Source organism: Hypomesus nipponensis, chromosome 24 (assembly GCF_054491055.1).
Source record: "Hypomesus nipponensis isolate SF chromosome 24, ASM5449105v1, whole genome shotgun sequence".
Lineage (NCBI taxonomy): Eukaryota > Metazoa > Chordata > Actinopteri > Osmeriformes > Osmeridae > Hypomesus > Hypomesus nipponensis.
In genome coordinates, this window is record NC_140384.1 from 2,877,501 (window position 1) to 2,893,498 (window position 15,998).

General features: G+C 49.7%; 1 protein-coding gene across 4 annotated transcripts in view; it reads left to right on the forward strand.

Moving 5' to 3' along the window:
• aopep (aminopeptidase O (putative)) overlaps window positions 1–15,998 on the forward strand; it is a 54,393-nt gene that overhangs the window by 28,657 nt on the left and 9,738 nt on the right. For all 4 annotated transcript variants that reach the window (XR_014742244.1, XM_084690254.1, XM_084690255.1 and 1 more), the window contains exon 14: window positions 15,121–15,237. Coding sequence is in view for 3 of the 4 variants with exons in the window: in XM_084690254.1 (XP_084546380.1) it covers window positions 15,121–15,237 (117 nt within the window). In the remaining variant the exon portion in view is untranslated. The remainder of the gene's footprint in view (window positions 1–15,120; window positions 15,238–15,998) is intronic.

Here is a 15,998-nt window from a genome sequence, read left to right on the forward strand (position 1 = left end):
AAAAAATTGAGATACCACTCCACCTTTTTCTTTTATTTAAAAAAAAAAGTTGAGAAGGACAATTTTGAGTGAGGAACAGAAGGCTGAAATTTAAGAGGCCTCTGCAAATTTGACCATTCCTCACACAAAATTGGCCTTCGCAACTTTTATTTTATTTTTTATTAAAGAAAAAGGTGCAGTGGTCTCTTAATTTTTTTTTCAGAGCTGCAGATGTCAAGAACCTGGACACATCCAGCAGTTTGACTATATGTACTGTTACTAGCAAAGAGGTGGATGTAGATATTTACTGTACAAATAGATACATTTTATATTGAGAATAAGTACAGAACAAAATCGTTTTCTCAAAGAACAGGAATCTTTGTGTGAACCAATGAATGTGACCATAACACAAGTTTGGGCTTCCACGTTTCAAATCCAAGACATTCTTTCGCCTTTTCACCTGATACACCTGGTCGGCATATTTACGAGGCACACACACACGCGCGCGAGTTTGGAGTGGGCAGCAAAAAGGCCTCTTCCTGTCGGGAGCGAGGGAGCGCTGGAGAATTAGGCCTCGTGAAAGAATGGCCAATTACTGTCCACTTGGCCACGCACAATGGTCCTGGGGGGGTTGGGTGTGTGTGTGTGTGCGTGTGCGTGTGGGGAGGGGGGGGGGGGGGGGGGGTGGGGGAGGGGAGGTGGGCTCGGCCAGCGTTTGAAGTTTAGCCATAAAAGCCATCCTGAAAGGAAACACGAGGTGACCCGCACACACACACCCTCCCTCTCTCTCCCGCCCTCTTTGTCTGTGTGTGTACATGGGGAGCCCTATGGATCTGCCAGGTGTATTTTATATTACTCCTTCATGTTCTTCAAACAGCACGGTGCCCCCCCCCCCCCCCGTCTTCCCCCTTCCCCCCCTCCTCCCCTTCTCTTCCCCCCCATCTGTCTGTCTTAGCCCGATAAATCAACGCTACAGACCGGCTCCGGAGGCACAGCGAACAGGAGGAGAGAGGGAGTGTGGCAGGAAGGAAAGAGGAGACAAACAAGAAAGGGAAGGGGGGGAGACTGAAGGATGAGGGGTAAAGAGGGAGGGAGGCACACGGTGAAAGGCAAGACCGACCGGGCGAGCAGGACTGGAGGAGGGGTGGAGGGGTTAGGGTGAAAGATATAGAGAGGGACCCCCGAGGAGAAAGGTGAGAAGAAGAAAGAGTGGGAGCGAGAGAAGAAGAGGGGTGGAGGGGGACCGACGCACACAGGGCGGGGGGTGCCGGACCTGGGGACACCAGGGAGAGAGAATGAAGTGGACCAATCCAGGGATGAGTGGAGGAGTGTATTAAAAAGAGGAGAGGAAAGAGCCAGACCAAGACCCAGGAGAGAAGCCTGAGGCAGGTGATGAGGGGAGGGGAAGGGAGGGGAGGGGAGGGGAGGGGAGGGGAGGGGAGGGGAGGGGAGGGGAGGGGAGGGGAGGGGAGGGGAGGGAGGGAGGGAGGGAGGGAGGGAGGGAGGGAGGGAGGGAGGGAGGGAGGGAGGGAGGGAGGGGGGAGGGAGGGAGGGAGGGAGGGAGGGAGGGAGGGAGGGAGGGAGGGAGGGAGGGAGGGAGGGAGGGAGGGAGGGAGGGAGGGAGGGAGGGAGGGAGGGAGGGAGGGAGGGAAGGAGGGAAGGAGGGAAGGAGGGAAGGAGGGAAGAGTATGAGTTGTGTGCTGCTGAAGATGCATCTATTAGGCATCCTAGTGTAGCATTTAGCGCTAATGACATCATGGATTATTAGAGACCTGGACAGAGGCACAACACACACACTCATACACACACACAAACACACAGGAGAGAGCCAGACATCCCCTACAGAGAGGGGCCTGAGATCAGGGTCATTTTAATAGAGCCAGACTTTATTACCTCCTTCCCTCCATTTATGTATAAGGGTGTGTGTGTGTGTGTGTGTGTGTACCCAATTGGAGTATGTGTATGTGTGTGTTTCAGGGGGTCTGCTCGGGGATATTAGTCACGCTCTTGTGGTAATGGGCCTCATTTTGCTCTCATTTTCATCTGTGGTCGCAGTAATGAGAGGGTCTGTCTGCCCCTGCTGATCAGCACAGGAAACCCTGTAGGCCAGGGAAGGAGCAGGCAAAATGGAGGGATCTCTGGCCCCCATCCCAGACACAAAGATGCTCCCGCAGTATCGACCTGAATGAGGTGGCCTCGCTCGCACGGGCCCGAAGGCATTGGGCAGCCTAGGGACAATACGATGTCCTCATGGGACGAGGGGAAACGCAAAGAATTTGGTTTGGGTTCTGGGGGCTAGTAAGGGATAGAGGCTAGGTAGCAGGGGCTAGGTACTGGGGGAAGTGGGAAGTAGAAAGCAATGTTGGGGGTGGATCTGGGTTGGGGGCTGTTGTGAGGCCGTGGGGAGGGGGTTGGGCCCGGACTCAGACAGCTAGGGCTGGGCTCTCTGAGATAGCCTGCCAGCCTGGCTTTCAGACAGTGTTGACCGGGACCGGTAGTCAGACAGCAGTAACTCTAGATGTTTGTTGAGAAACAGAGAGACAGGATCAAAGACGCCCGCCGGAGTAGTGACGGGTTCGGTTGTTTTTACATTGCGGTTGAGGCTGGGAGGACGAGAGGGGGTTGGAAACCAACATGGTTTGGGTCTTTGGGGTGTCAGCCAGGATGGTTGTGTTCTGCCTGAGGTCAGGCCAGATACGAAACGAATCAGCTTTTGTCGCTGCGTTGGCCATAATGGCTGCAATCAGGACTTGGAAATCAGTCGTTTGTTTTCAGCCAACGCGACACTCCAAATAAATAATGGTCGAATCAAATCAAATACTGCTCGTCACTCCGGCAGGAGGAGAGGGGACATTAGAATGATACGCCATCCACAGTTTGACAGACAGTGTCTCTGTGTGCTGTTCAGTTGTGTTGTGTGAAGATGACGAGGTGGCTAATGCCTCGGTGAGCTTCCCAGCAGTATACATGTTTGAGTATTTATATCCATTAGCCTGGTTTAGGGAACCAAACTTTAGGAAATGAACCAAACAGAGCCTGACAGTGCTGGCTACTGTGGTGAGCACCACCAACGCACTGTTCAACAGTTAGATACAGGGTTAGGTGTGCTCCACCACCCACCCTCCCACCCCCAGGTTGTGGTGGAGACGAGCTTAGAACAGTCCTGTACGCGCACATCTGTTTTCCCCTCTTATCTCTCTCTCTCTCTTTCTCTCTCTCTCTCTCTCTCTCTCTCTCTCTCTCTCTCTCTCTCTCTCTCTTTCTCTCTCTCGCTCTCTCTGTCTCTCTCTCTCGCTGGCTCCATCCAAACCTCATCATCACCGTTAATGTGAGACCTTCAGAAGGATGACAGGCAGAAATGGTCGAGTAGATTGTGTGTGTGTCTTCTGTTATTCCTGAAGTGATGTCTTTTCCTATGCAGTTTGCAGTTTGGAACCAGGGCCTTAGAACTGACCTTTCAACTCTGCTTCGACACAACAGCTATAACCACCGTTTGATTTACAACCTGGCACGCTCGCCAACAGACACATCAGAAACACAAAAACAAACACAACCTTTTCACTTCGACTGGTTGCCAAAGGGACTATGTCCAGTGGTGAAAAAAAAAAAGTTTGGAGCTATTTAAGCTTCCTTTTTTGTTTGGCGCTAACCGGTTAGCACAGGGTAGCAGAAGATGGGGCCTCTGGCTTGACGAGATGGACAGGTGATCACATGTGGCATGTGCTCCAGCCTGTGCGTCATTCTGTGATCCCGTGTTGCGTGTGTTATCCGTGTGTGCCCAGAGTAATCTCCCCACCGTGACCAATCGGAACAGAGCATGGGAAGTTTGGGGAGGGGGGCAAACACCATGGAGTCATGTGCTTTTTATTACATGCATGCACGCACCCTCTGGTAGAACCCCCCCCACACACACACACACACACACACACACACACAAAACTAGCACACACAAACACATGCACAAGAAAGTGGGATTAATGCATTCCTCTGAACACACCAAAAGGAATGGTGATCGAAAACGAGAGAAAGATAGAAGAGAGACTGGAGAGAGACAGAAAGGAAGAAAGAGAGATGGAAAGAATCAGAGAGAGATGAAGACATAGTTCTGTGCAGGCTGCTCTCCTGTTTTTGTGTGTGTGTGTGTGTGTGTGTCGTCTTCTTCTGTGGTGTCATAGGCCAGCAGGACAGAGGAAACTGCTTTATGAGACTGAGGATTCAAGTCCTGCTAACCTGGAAAACCGTTCAAGTAGAATCTGTTCAACGTACCTGCCTTGCAAATACCCTGTCCCAGTTACTTATCTGTTGACTTAACATTACACAGCTTGGATTCCTCTTAGTGTGTGTGTGTGTGTGTGTGTCAGTTGCACACTCTGTCAAGCCTTGTCTAATAAAATATAAATCAGTCTAATCAATCAGCGCACAGACACACACACACACACACACACACACACACATAGCTGTATAAGGCATGCTTTGTTAAAGTGGGTGATTCACTCTGCACTTTTCCACTTTATCCGACTCCAGAGCCTGTGTTTTAAAACTTCTGGCATAATATGACTGCATGACTGTGTAAACAGTGGATGTCGAATGGCGCACGTGAGAGGAAGTACGAGTGTGCGTGTGTTCCGTCAGGGGCAAAAACATTCAATTTCCAGAGAAGAATGGAGATGTCGAAAGTGCGTGAACACGGTACGAGATAGAGGGAAGGGTAAAAACCCTGTTTGTGGGATATGAGAGGGAGACGGTAAAGAGAGACCTCGGTGTGAGGTTGGAGAGAAAGAGGGGGCCTCCCAGTCATGTTGGATTAGTCTCATCTATCACTTGCCCGCAGGTCTCTTTTAGGGGGTCACTTAAAGCACCCTGCCTGTCTCATCTCATCACGGGACTCCCTGCTTTGTGTGTGTTCGTGTGTTCTACGGATCTCCCTGTGTCGAAGCCTGCTGCACATCATCGCATTGTTGCTCCAAAAGTACAACTTTTGCAATTGCCAACCCTCCAAGGGACACACGCGTGCCATTATGACACGTACACACACAAACCCTTTCTCCACACGCACACAGAGGCTCCGGCTACTTCTAACCCGAGTGGTTTCCGCAGAGAAAAACACACACCCACAATTCCAGAAACATTTTCACTGTCATTAAAGTGCAGCTGTGTTTGTCTTTCCAGCACATACGGAAAACACATCATAGAGAGAGAGAGGGGGTGGGGGGAGAGAGAGAGAGAGAGAGAGGGAGAGAGAGAGAGAGAGAGAGAGAGAGAGAGAGAGAGAAGGTAAATCTATTTTCAGATGACCATCAAAACCTCTGCTCTGTATCCTAGTCCACATAACCGCTTGTTGGACTCCTGTCAAATACCAATTTACACATCCCGTAATGCAGCATAGAGGTTCAAGGAAGCAGGAGCTTCAGGAAATGACACGCTAGCCTGTTCAAAAAGCTGGAGCGTTTTAGTGGGAAATTGAATCGATGCTTTTCCCATAAAATCTAAAGGGGGTGATTCAGACATCACCTTATGGGTTTCTTGGGTGTGGTATGTAACGTGTGTGTGTGTGTGGAATTGGCCATACTATGCATAAGTGCAAAAACATCTGTCTGTACTGGTAATGACTGAGAGCCAATGGGACCCTCAGACAACCCTGACGCAATTAGCCTCCACAACCCCCGCCACACACACACACACACACACACACACACACACTGTAATGAGAGCTTTAAGTTGCTCGGCCCGTAGACGCCAAGGATTATGGAAGCGCCCACACATAAATCCAATAACTAGGCGTCTCGGAGATCTGAAAAGGTCTGTTTGTGTGTGTGTGTGTGTGTGTGTGCGCGTACGTGTGCGTGTGTGTGAGACAGGACAGCTCATTGATGAAGTGTTTCTGTCATATTCTGAGTTGATGGCTGGTTGGAGTGTAGACTAACAGCCCTCCTATGTATAATGAGAGTAGCAACGACAGATCCTATTGGCTGCGGCTCGCTCACACCTTCACCAACACTGAGGGACTGGTGCAGCAGATCTGGACACACCTGAATGGTCTGACCACAGAGACAACAACAGAGACAGTCTGTGTTTTCAGACTTCAGACAGACAGTGTGTCTTCAGACGCCAGACAGACAGACAGTGTGTCTTCAGACGCCAGACAGACAGACAGACAGACAGACAGCCAGCCAGACAGCCAGACAGACAGTGTGTCTTCAGACGCCAGACAGACAGACAGACAGGCAGACAGACAGTGTGTCTTCAGACGCCAGACAGACAGACAGACAGGCAAACAGACAGACAGTGTGTCTTCAGACGCCAGACAGAGAGACAGACAGTGTGTCTTTAGACGCCAGACAGACAGACAGATAGACAGACAGTGTGTCTTCAGACCCCAGACAGACAGTGTGTCTTCAGACGCCAGACAGACAGACAGACAGACATTGCTTTCAGACTCTGACACCGTATCCCCACACACACACACACACACACACACACACAAATGAGGCTGCTCTCTCCTGACGCCTCTGCGGTTTAGCCTTCCTTCCCGAAACAGAGAGGACATGTATAACCCTACCCTGCAGTCAGCACGTCTGACAGGCACAACCCAAACCCAGCTCTCCCACCCTGGCAGTGGCTCTCAGTCTTACCCTCTCCTCGCTGGTATTGTACCAGGAAACATTCCCCTGTTCTTCCTCCCCTGTCTGATTGGCGGAGGGGATACATGTTGTTTCAGGAGGTAGAGATGCAAGTACCAGCACTTCTCTAATGAGGGTGGTGTTGGTGATCCAGAATCAACACTCCCTCGCACACGCTCCCTCACAGTCTTCCCAGACAGACCAGAATCGTGACGTGTTGAAGGGGCGGCTCCAGAACTGGGGAGGTGTTTGAGAGAGGCTGTTGTTCAGATTTGTGCGGTTTGGTGTGTTTTTTTTCCCTTTTCTGCCGTGTGTGTGTCGTTTGGGTCTTAGTGGTGCGTGACTCGTTGGCTCTGAGCTGATATCTGGGCTTAGTCCACCCCACATACCTCTGTCAGCTCAGATACATAAGACCGGTCTGCCAAGAGTTCAAACAGGAGACACGCGCAAACACACACACACACACACACACACACAGGAGACGCACACGCACAGGACACACACAGGACACACACACACAGGAGGTCAACAGCAGATCAATAGCAGGTCTACAGTTATGTCTAACACAGATCATTTTTGTTTCACCACTGTGGGTCCAACAAGGTAGAACATTCACTCTCTCTCTCTATTCCTCCTGACTTCCTCTCCACATCCTTTTTCTCTCACCCCTTTCTTCTCCATTGCTTTTGATTTCTTTTCTTTTTCTTCCTACAAAGGTGTGTGTGTGTGTGTGTGTTTGTGTCTATGTTCTCTTCCTCTATCTCTTTCATTTTCTCATGTCTTTTCTGTCTCCCGGCATTGCAGATAGATTGTATCGACCCTTCATGTTCCAGGCTATGTATGGTGTGCCAATATTATTACAACCATGCTGTTGAAATCCAGCTTGAACGAAGGTATTTCGTTCTCAAATTACACATAATCTACCTCTCTTACTCTTTGAATGTGTGTGTCCTCAAAACCAAGCCTGTTAAAGGTAACAGGGTCAAACCACCTCCACATTAGCACATAACGTGTCAATTGTTTCAGTCAGTCACCCATTCCACTCTCCCTCGCTTCCCTTGTCTGAGTCATAGTCTGGTCCACGTTAACCTCTTCCACTTGTTTTAATCAACCGCTATTTTCCACCGCGATAATATTTTGCCACGTCCCCTCCGCAGCCCCGCAGAATCCTGCCGCTCATCGCTTTTCACCGAGATAATATTTAGCCATGGCCCCTGGGCTGGTTTCTCCCCCCCCACCCCTTACCCAGGCAGAAACAAGCCAGAACAAATGACCAGAGGAAATGAAACCTGGGCGCCTTTCTATTTTTATCAGAACTCACACACTCCTCGATGCTTTGGAGTGGATCGCGTCTCGTTGTGAATGAGTGTTGCTGGTGTGTGTGTGTGTGTGTGTTTTCATGCATACCGTACTGCGCATGCACTACTTCCTGTGTTATTCCGGGTTCTTCCTCTCTACAAGCGCTTCCAGACGGAAGGTCAGGCGTGCTTTCTTCTGTCTCTCTTTGTCTTAGCAGTTGTCTGTTTTTGTCACACTGGGTTCACCTCCCACACGCACACACACACGCACACAACCACACACACACCACCACACGTACAGAGACAGTGGCCTGTTTGTTCTCTTCCTGTGAAGGCCTGTCGGTGTGTTTGCCTGTGTGCTCTGCTGAGAGGACAGTGATGGAGCAGGTGGGGAGAGTTGAAGAAATAGCAGGGACGGTTACCACAGGGAGATGTTGAGTACATCTGTGGTCTCGCAGCCAAATGTTGAGTGGTAGAACATATTCAACTCCTGAGGTGTCTGTGCGTCTACCCTACAGTTTGTATATGTACATTGAAACTTGCCTGTATACCTGTGTGTGTGTGTGTGTGTGTGTGTTTGAGAGTCTGTTTATACGTGTGTGTGTTTGAGAGTGAGCGAGGGACAGTTGAAATGTTTCCGGTCAAGTCGAACTGTTCCCAGGCCCAGCTGGTCTGACTAGCCCTGGTTGAACAGACAGGCACTTCTTGCTCCACTGATCATAGAACCTCCTCGAGTCATCCATCACAAGCTCCGGTTACTCCTACCATCTTGAAGGATGTTCACGTCACCATAACAGGCTTTTCTGAAATCCTTCCATATCCAGCATGGATGTCGGTAAATGCTTTTGCGAGCGAGCGTGTTTCTCGTGTGTTGGCGAGAGAGGAGGAGAGAGTGTATTTTCTCAGCTGCTGGGTATTAGACCCCCCTCCTCCTCCTCCTCTTCCTCTTCCCGGTAGCTCTGTTCCCATTTGCCCCTGGGTCTGGAAGGGTTCGACCTATCAGAGGGCAGCCCCCGGTCACCAGGAGGAGAGGTCATGAAGGTTAAGCCTAGACAGGAGAGATGGTATGGGGTCTGTATCTTCGAGTCAATATAAACCCGGAACAGTGGTTTAACACACCAAAAAGACCCAGGTATGCATCTCAGGGTGGACTGGTGAGTGTTGTCTGTTGATACCAAAAAGGTTTAGTCGGTCTGTTTGTCTACCTCCCCGTCTTTCTGTTTACCTCCCTGCCGGTCGATCTGTCTGTTTGACTTCCTGTCTGTCTGTCTACCTCCCTGTCTTTCTGTTTATCTCCCTGCCAGTCGATCTGTCTGTCTGACTTCCTGTCTGTCTGTCTGACTTCCTGTCTGTCTGTCTGTCTGTGTCTGTCTGTCTGTCTGCCTGCCAGTGTTTGCCCCTCTCTCGGCCTGCTTGTGTGCGAAATCATCACTATGGTTTGAGATGAGCCAGCGAAGAGGGCCTCTCTGATTACAAGGTTAAGCCCTTCAAAGCAGCCTTGTCCTAATGCTCCCCATCTGGTTTCTGATTGGTCCTGCCTGGTGCGCACCGAGCATGATTACAAAACATACTGTAGACACACACGCACGCGCACACGCACAGGGTCATTGTGTTCCCTGTCTCCGTCCCTGTGGATGTTTATGATTGTGATAAAAGCCAGCCGCCGGGGGAAGGGGGGGGAGGGGGGGGGGGTGAGGGCGGAGCAGGGACGGATGGAACTGCAAAGGGTCATCGCTGAGGTCATCGGCCTGTGACGTCTGCCCTCTGCGAGATCATCGCCCTCGTCGACGCGGGCCCCGACTCGCATGGCTGGCGCTCTGCAGACACGGCGCGAGCGCGGGCATCGCTTGTCGAGTCGGCGGCAGCGTCTGCGGGGCCGCTGTCGCCGTAGACGGCGCGGGATTCGTCGCTCGCTGCAGGACAGTGGACCCGACGGTGTGTCTCTTTGACCAAAATGATTTGTGTCAACCTCGACCACACACAATGTCATTTTGACGCCCGCGTGCACACGCACAGCAAAGGACAGTGTGTGTATAATTCAGCCATGTCCTAATCTGCCGAGTTGAAGTTAAGCTTGTTTAGGCATCAGTTGCAGTGACAGGGCTTCTCGGTGTCTGTCTCAGGAGAGATCCTTATCTGGCTGTGCTGGCAACACCGCAGCTGTTCTCATAAGCCCCACCGGAGAGTCCCTTTTTGTTGCCTATCCTGGTATCGGGTAAACAGCCGTGATGCAGGACTGTGGCCCTAGGAGGAGGGAACTGAGTTTAGAAAGATGGGGAGGGTTGGGAGAGAGGGAGGGAGGGAGGGGGAGAGGCTGTGGTGAGAAGAGGTTTGCCGAAATGGAATGGAGACAGTTAGGGAAAAGGGGTCCATGGGAGGGATGAAGAGGGGGGATTTGTCCTGAAGAAAGAGTGTAACTTAAGTACCTGAGGTGGGGGCACAGGTCTTTAGCTGTTGGTGCCAGGGACTGTTTTTATGAGCCTGTGGTCAGACAGAAATAAAAGGCAGCCGAGCGATTGAATGGGCACACACACACACTCACACACACACACACACACACGGTTGAATAGCCTCTCAGAAATCAGTTTGGTTTAATAATGTCACAGTGAGTCCACTTCTCCATCTCCGATAATGCAGTGTGCCTGAGCGAGCATTCTGAGACATCGGTCGGGGAGGGAGGGAGGGAGGGAGGGAGGGAGGGAGGGAGGGAGGGAGGGAGGGAGGGAGGGAGGGAGGGAGGGAGGGAGGGAGGGAGGGAGGGAGGGAGGGAGGGAGGGAGGGAGGGAGGGAGGGAGGGAGGGAGGGAGGGAGGGAGGGAGGGAGGGAGGGAGGGAGGGAGGGAGGGAGGGAGGGAGGGAGGGAGGGAGGGAGGGAGGGAGGGAGCATTAAAAAACAACCCTCTCTTTTCTGTTCCTCTTTCTGGCTCTTTCCCTCTTTTTTCGTAGCCTACACTCCTAGTCCTCCTCCTCTCTCGGATAATTAAATGTAACCGTTTTCGTTATTAGGCGTGACATAACATACCCCGGTAATTCCATTCCACCAAAACAACATGAGAAGCGTTGTCGGTATAGAAGGAATTGCTCAAGGCAGGGACTGGTGTTGCCTGTGTCAAGGGCCCTGTTGTTGTGTATGATGGGGCCAGGTTTAGAGGAGACAACCCCAGAGAGGAAGAGAGACAGAGAGAGAAGGGGAAAGAAAGAGACAGAGAGAGAAGGAGAGAGAGGGAGTCAGAGAGAGACCGAGAGAGGGAGTCAGAGAGAGGGAGAGTCAGAGAGAGACAGAGAGAGGGAGAGTCAGAGAGAAACAGGGAGAGGGAGAGAGAGGGAGACAGGGAGAGAAAGAGACAGAGAGAGAGAGGGAGAAAGAGAGAGACAGGGAGAGAAAGAGACAGAGAGAGAGAGGGAGAAAGAGAGAGACAGGGAGAGAAAGAGACAGAGAGAGAGGGGGAGAAAGAGAGAGACAGGGAGAGAAAGAGACAGAGAGAGAGGGAGAAAGAAAGAGACAGGGAGGAGGAGAGACAGAGAGAGAGGGAGAAAGAGAGAGACAGGGAGAGGGAGAGACATAGAGAGAGGGAGAAAGAGACAGGGAGAGAAACAGAGAGGGAGAAAAAAGGATGGAGAGACAGAAAACAGGTCAGCGATAAAGACTCCGTCACTCCTCACCACACAAAGACAGAGAACTAGCGGACGCAGGTCACGGGTTGAGAGAAAGACACAGAAAGAGAAGCCACAGGACGCTCTCCCGCACGTAATATCCGCAGTATGTAACATCCCGCCGTTGCCATGGAAATAATGAATGGACGCCGGTTCTGAAGAGAAAGTCGTTTGAGAGACGCCTTCTCTGTCTCTCTTCTTTCTGTCCGCTGTTCTCCTCTTATCTCCTAACTTTTTGCCAATGCTCCTTTTGTCTGTTTCTCAGTAATGGGAAGCTCCATTATAACTGTAATATTGTAGGTCTGGTTATGTGGCAAAAGAATTATAAAAATTCTGTTAACCACTTAACCGCTACAGGGAAAAGTAACTACCATGACTGAACCCATTGATGACATATTGTACATCAGAACTCTCAAACTCTAGGGTCAGAGGTTAACCAAGGATGAAAGGCAGGGTAGGTAATGTTCAATGTATGTAAACTTCACATCCTGATAGCAAGCAATAAATCAAATTCTCTGACACTAAAATGAAATAAATCTGTTAATATCGGTTAACGATATTATCCGTGGCTGTCGCTGGACTGTAATAAACCCGACAAATGATTGCGTTTGGACTGAATGATTGGACGGCCTGCCTGTCTGTCCAACTTCCTCCAAGCGCGTGTCAGACAGCACATTCCTGTGTTTGGGAGGAGTCGTTTTGAAGGGAGAGGGTGTTTTGGTTTGAATCTTTTCGAACACAAGCAAAACAAGTTTGGAAAACTTGACAACCCTGTCTAATTAGTGCATCTTTATACATCAGCTTAGTGTGTATGTGTGTGTTTGTGTGTGTGTGTGTGTGTGTACCAGAGGTGGTAGTGTGTCATTCAAGAGATAGAAGAGCCAGGTATTCATTACTTGTACAAAGGATGTTGCCTTCCATATAGCATGTACTGTAATATTCTGTTCCTGCCCTCTTGACCACTGGGTACATCTCTGTACATCTCTGTATTACTCTTTCATTCCTGCCCAATGCTCTGTCTGTCTGTTCGTCCGTTCGTCTTTCCCTCTCTTTCTCTCTTTTGTAACAGCTCTCTCTCTCCCTCTCCATGTCTCTCCCTCTCTCTGTATCTACAGGGTCTTTCTAATCACGTATGGGCTCTGTTTAACCAGGACATCATTTCATGTGTTTGTTATTTCATATGTTTGTTATTTCATTGCATTTCACCATCCTAAACATAAAACCCTCACGGTTTTGTGTGTGTGTGTGTGTAAGAGTGTATGTGTGTGTTTGTACTGTAGAAGAGAGGGTGGACCATTGGTTTTTGTGTTCTACTTCTAATCCAATATTGGGAAAGGTTGAACACAACCTTTAATTGTTTATTGAACCGGAACATTTACCCAACATTGACCCGATATAACTTTAAGAAAGACCTTGAGGATGCTTGTTTTTTTCCTTCAAACATCCCATACCGCAGAAAACACACGTGTTATGGTGGCTCTCCTGAAGTCCTAGCTGTACGCTAGATATGGCGGTGTGCACGTGAGAGTGTGTGTGTGTGTGTTCTCACATGAGAGAGTGTGTGGTGCAGGGACATGGGATAGGTTTTCCACTCTTGCAGAATGGCCTTTCAGCACCAGACTATTGAGGCTATTGTTAGGGTCAGTCCTGACCCGGTCATGAGATCAAACTGTGTGTGTGTGCGTGTGGCTGCATTTGCATGCTCCCTAGGCACCAACTCTCTGAGAAGGGGAGTTCCCAGCCTGGGAGTTCACCCTTTACCCTCATGATACCCACACACACACATACACACACTGTGTGTAACCTGAGGAGACAGCATGGTATTGTTTTTGAGCTCAGATACTATGATGGTCCTTTTTTGGTGGGAAAAAAAGGGGCTATTGCTGTGCAAGCGGCTTGCCGGTGTATGTTGTGTGCCTCTCTGCATATTTCCTTGTGACTGTGTGTGCGTGTGTGTGTGTGTTCCCCATTTGTGTGTTTCTTGCCTCTGAAGTCAGGAGCAGTGAGGTGTGTGACAGCAGGGTTTGATGATGGTGGTATCTCCTTGTTTTTCAAGGAGATACCGCAAGAGCCCACCGGTGTGACCACCAAGACCGTGTGCGTGTGCGTTGGTGTCTGTTTGTGTCCATTTGTGTGTGTGTGTGTGTGGAGTGAGGACCTATGGGGAGTTGCACCTGGCAGCCCCAAGACTTTCTCCCATTTTCACATGAATCTCCACGGACTATTCTCTCCTCCGCTCGCTCGTGTTTCAGAGAAGGATCAGAGAAAAGGAGACGGGGAGGGGGAGGGTCTGACCCAGAGAGAGACTAGCAAGACCGATCACAGCGTCCAGCACTATCAGAGGCTCTTTACGGGAGTCTTCCGATATCCCCGACGCGCATCTTTTTAAGTCAGCGTTTTGTTCGTTCAGTCCAACAAAGTCAAATGTGAATTATGAAGCAAAATGATCTTCAAAGTCAGGGTTTGGTAGAATTAGCTTTCATACAGCGAGGTTCCTCAATTCCTCAATCTTGAGAAAAAAAAAAAGAAGAAAACTTTAATGAGACGGTTTTCCTTCCTCATTTGTCACACTGGGCTTTTGAGACATTCCCCATGGCCTCGGGGAAACATCATCATGTTTCCCCGAGGTGGGCAGGCTTTAATAAGAGACAGCTCGCTCTCTCTTTCTCTCTCCCTCTCGCCCTCTTTCATCTTCTTCTCTTTCTTGCTCTGTCTCTACAGGTTTCCTCCTCCGCCTACACTCCTAAAAATGCTTAACACTCGCTCAAAGTGTCCAACCGTACTCCAACGATCCCCACACTATACTTTAATGTTCCCTCAGTGCTCCTGTGAAGTTCCCCTGAAATGCCCCTCAACTCGCGCCTTCCCGTTCACTCAACGTTCCCCCAATGTTAGCCCGTCACGTTTCCCTCCGCCCTGTTCTAGAACCTTCCCCAGAACCTCCGCCTGACGTTGTCCCCTGGCGTCTTCATCGCTGCCCTCTGTCCCTCGTCATCCGAGCTGGCAGCTGGATGAAAGGCGACAGAGAACAAAAACAAGATACCATTGTGTTTTTCGTTGTTCTGCTCTCAAATTGAAATGAAATTAATTCCCCGGTGAAACGGGGGGAACGGTTGAAACACAGTAGATATGGTGTTCTGGTTGTTATCACAAGTATCTAAGTGTTGAGTTTTCTGTGTTGATAACGACAGTGCATGTATTCTCCCTAATTGGATTTGAAGTAGAGATGTACTGATTCATCAGCCAGCAATTGGTATCGACAGGTTATAGGGAAAACATTTTTTATCCTTGGTATCTGTCGAGTACTTTATGATTACTTGCGACCGATTGTGGGGTCTGAAAAGGGTTAATATACCATATGTCAAATTGGTGGCCTTTTATCCTATGTCTGAATGGGCTAGAAGTCATTTTTTTCTTCCAATATGTGGAAAAATCGGTACCGGCCAATTATGTTAGATGAACTTCAGCTGTCGGGATCAGCCCATCATTTTCTCATGAGCACATTTCTAATGTGAAGCTTTGTTTGTGCAAGTAGTCAGCCCACACCTTTGTGATGATTGTGTTTTCTAGATGTCCCCAGATCAGCTGGTGTTGCTATTGGACCTTCTGCTGGAGGAGGAGGAGCTAAGTGTGACGTCACTACGCCTGTTGCAGCGAACCTACAACCTTCAGAACCAGGGCCCTGAGGTGAGACCACACACACGCTCACCCTCACACACGCACATGGGGGTACACACACGGATCTCTGACACACACACACACACACAAACATGCTGGGGCAAGTAAAACAGATACACACTTCCACTTATCCACTCTCCCCATTAATTGTTTTGGGAATTCTTTAGTAATAACTCATGTCTTCACAGAACTCAAACTAAAAGTAGTCCATTCATGTTTTTTTGTTCTTAATGCCTCAATTATCGGCTTTAGAGTTTTACAGTCTTCATGTGTTGGAGACGTTTTGTATTACGTGCGTGTACCGTGCGTTTCTGTGTGTGCACAATATGTGTGTGTGTGTGTGTGTGTGTATATGAGTGTGTCTGCATGTGTATGTGTGCACCCAATGGCTTAAAGGTGCTTTACTGTACTCTGAAAGCATAGCTGCGTCGGTGCATGTAGACACTCACCACGTTAATCTCCCTCATTACCACAGGGCTTCATCTGAGAACAACCACTCGATAACTTATTTTTTCTTTTGTTTTGTGAGTCTGTATGAATTCCACGAGCTCCCAGGTTGAGTTGCTCCTGTCTCAGATGTGGCTCGTAGCAGTCGAGGTTTTGTGTTCGGTACAAGTGCAGGCGTGCTAGCATGGCCGCGGACAACTACAACAGTGTACGCCTGTCAACATTCATTTATCCCTGCCATGCTAACAATGACATCCAGAACCACTGGAAATGTTTTCCTCCTCCTTTTTCCTGAGACTCAAACCTCCACCTCGCCCTTGAAC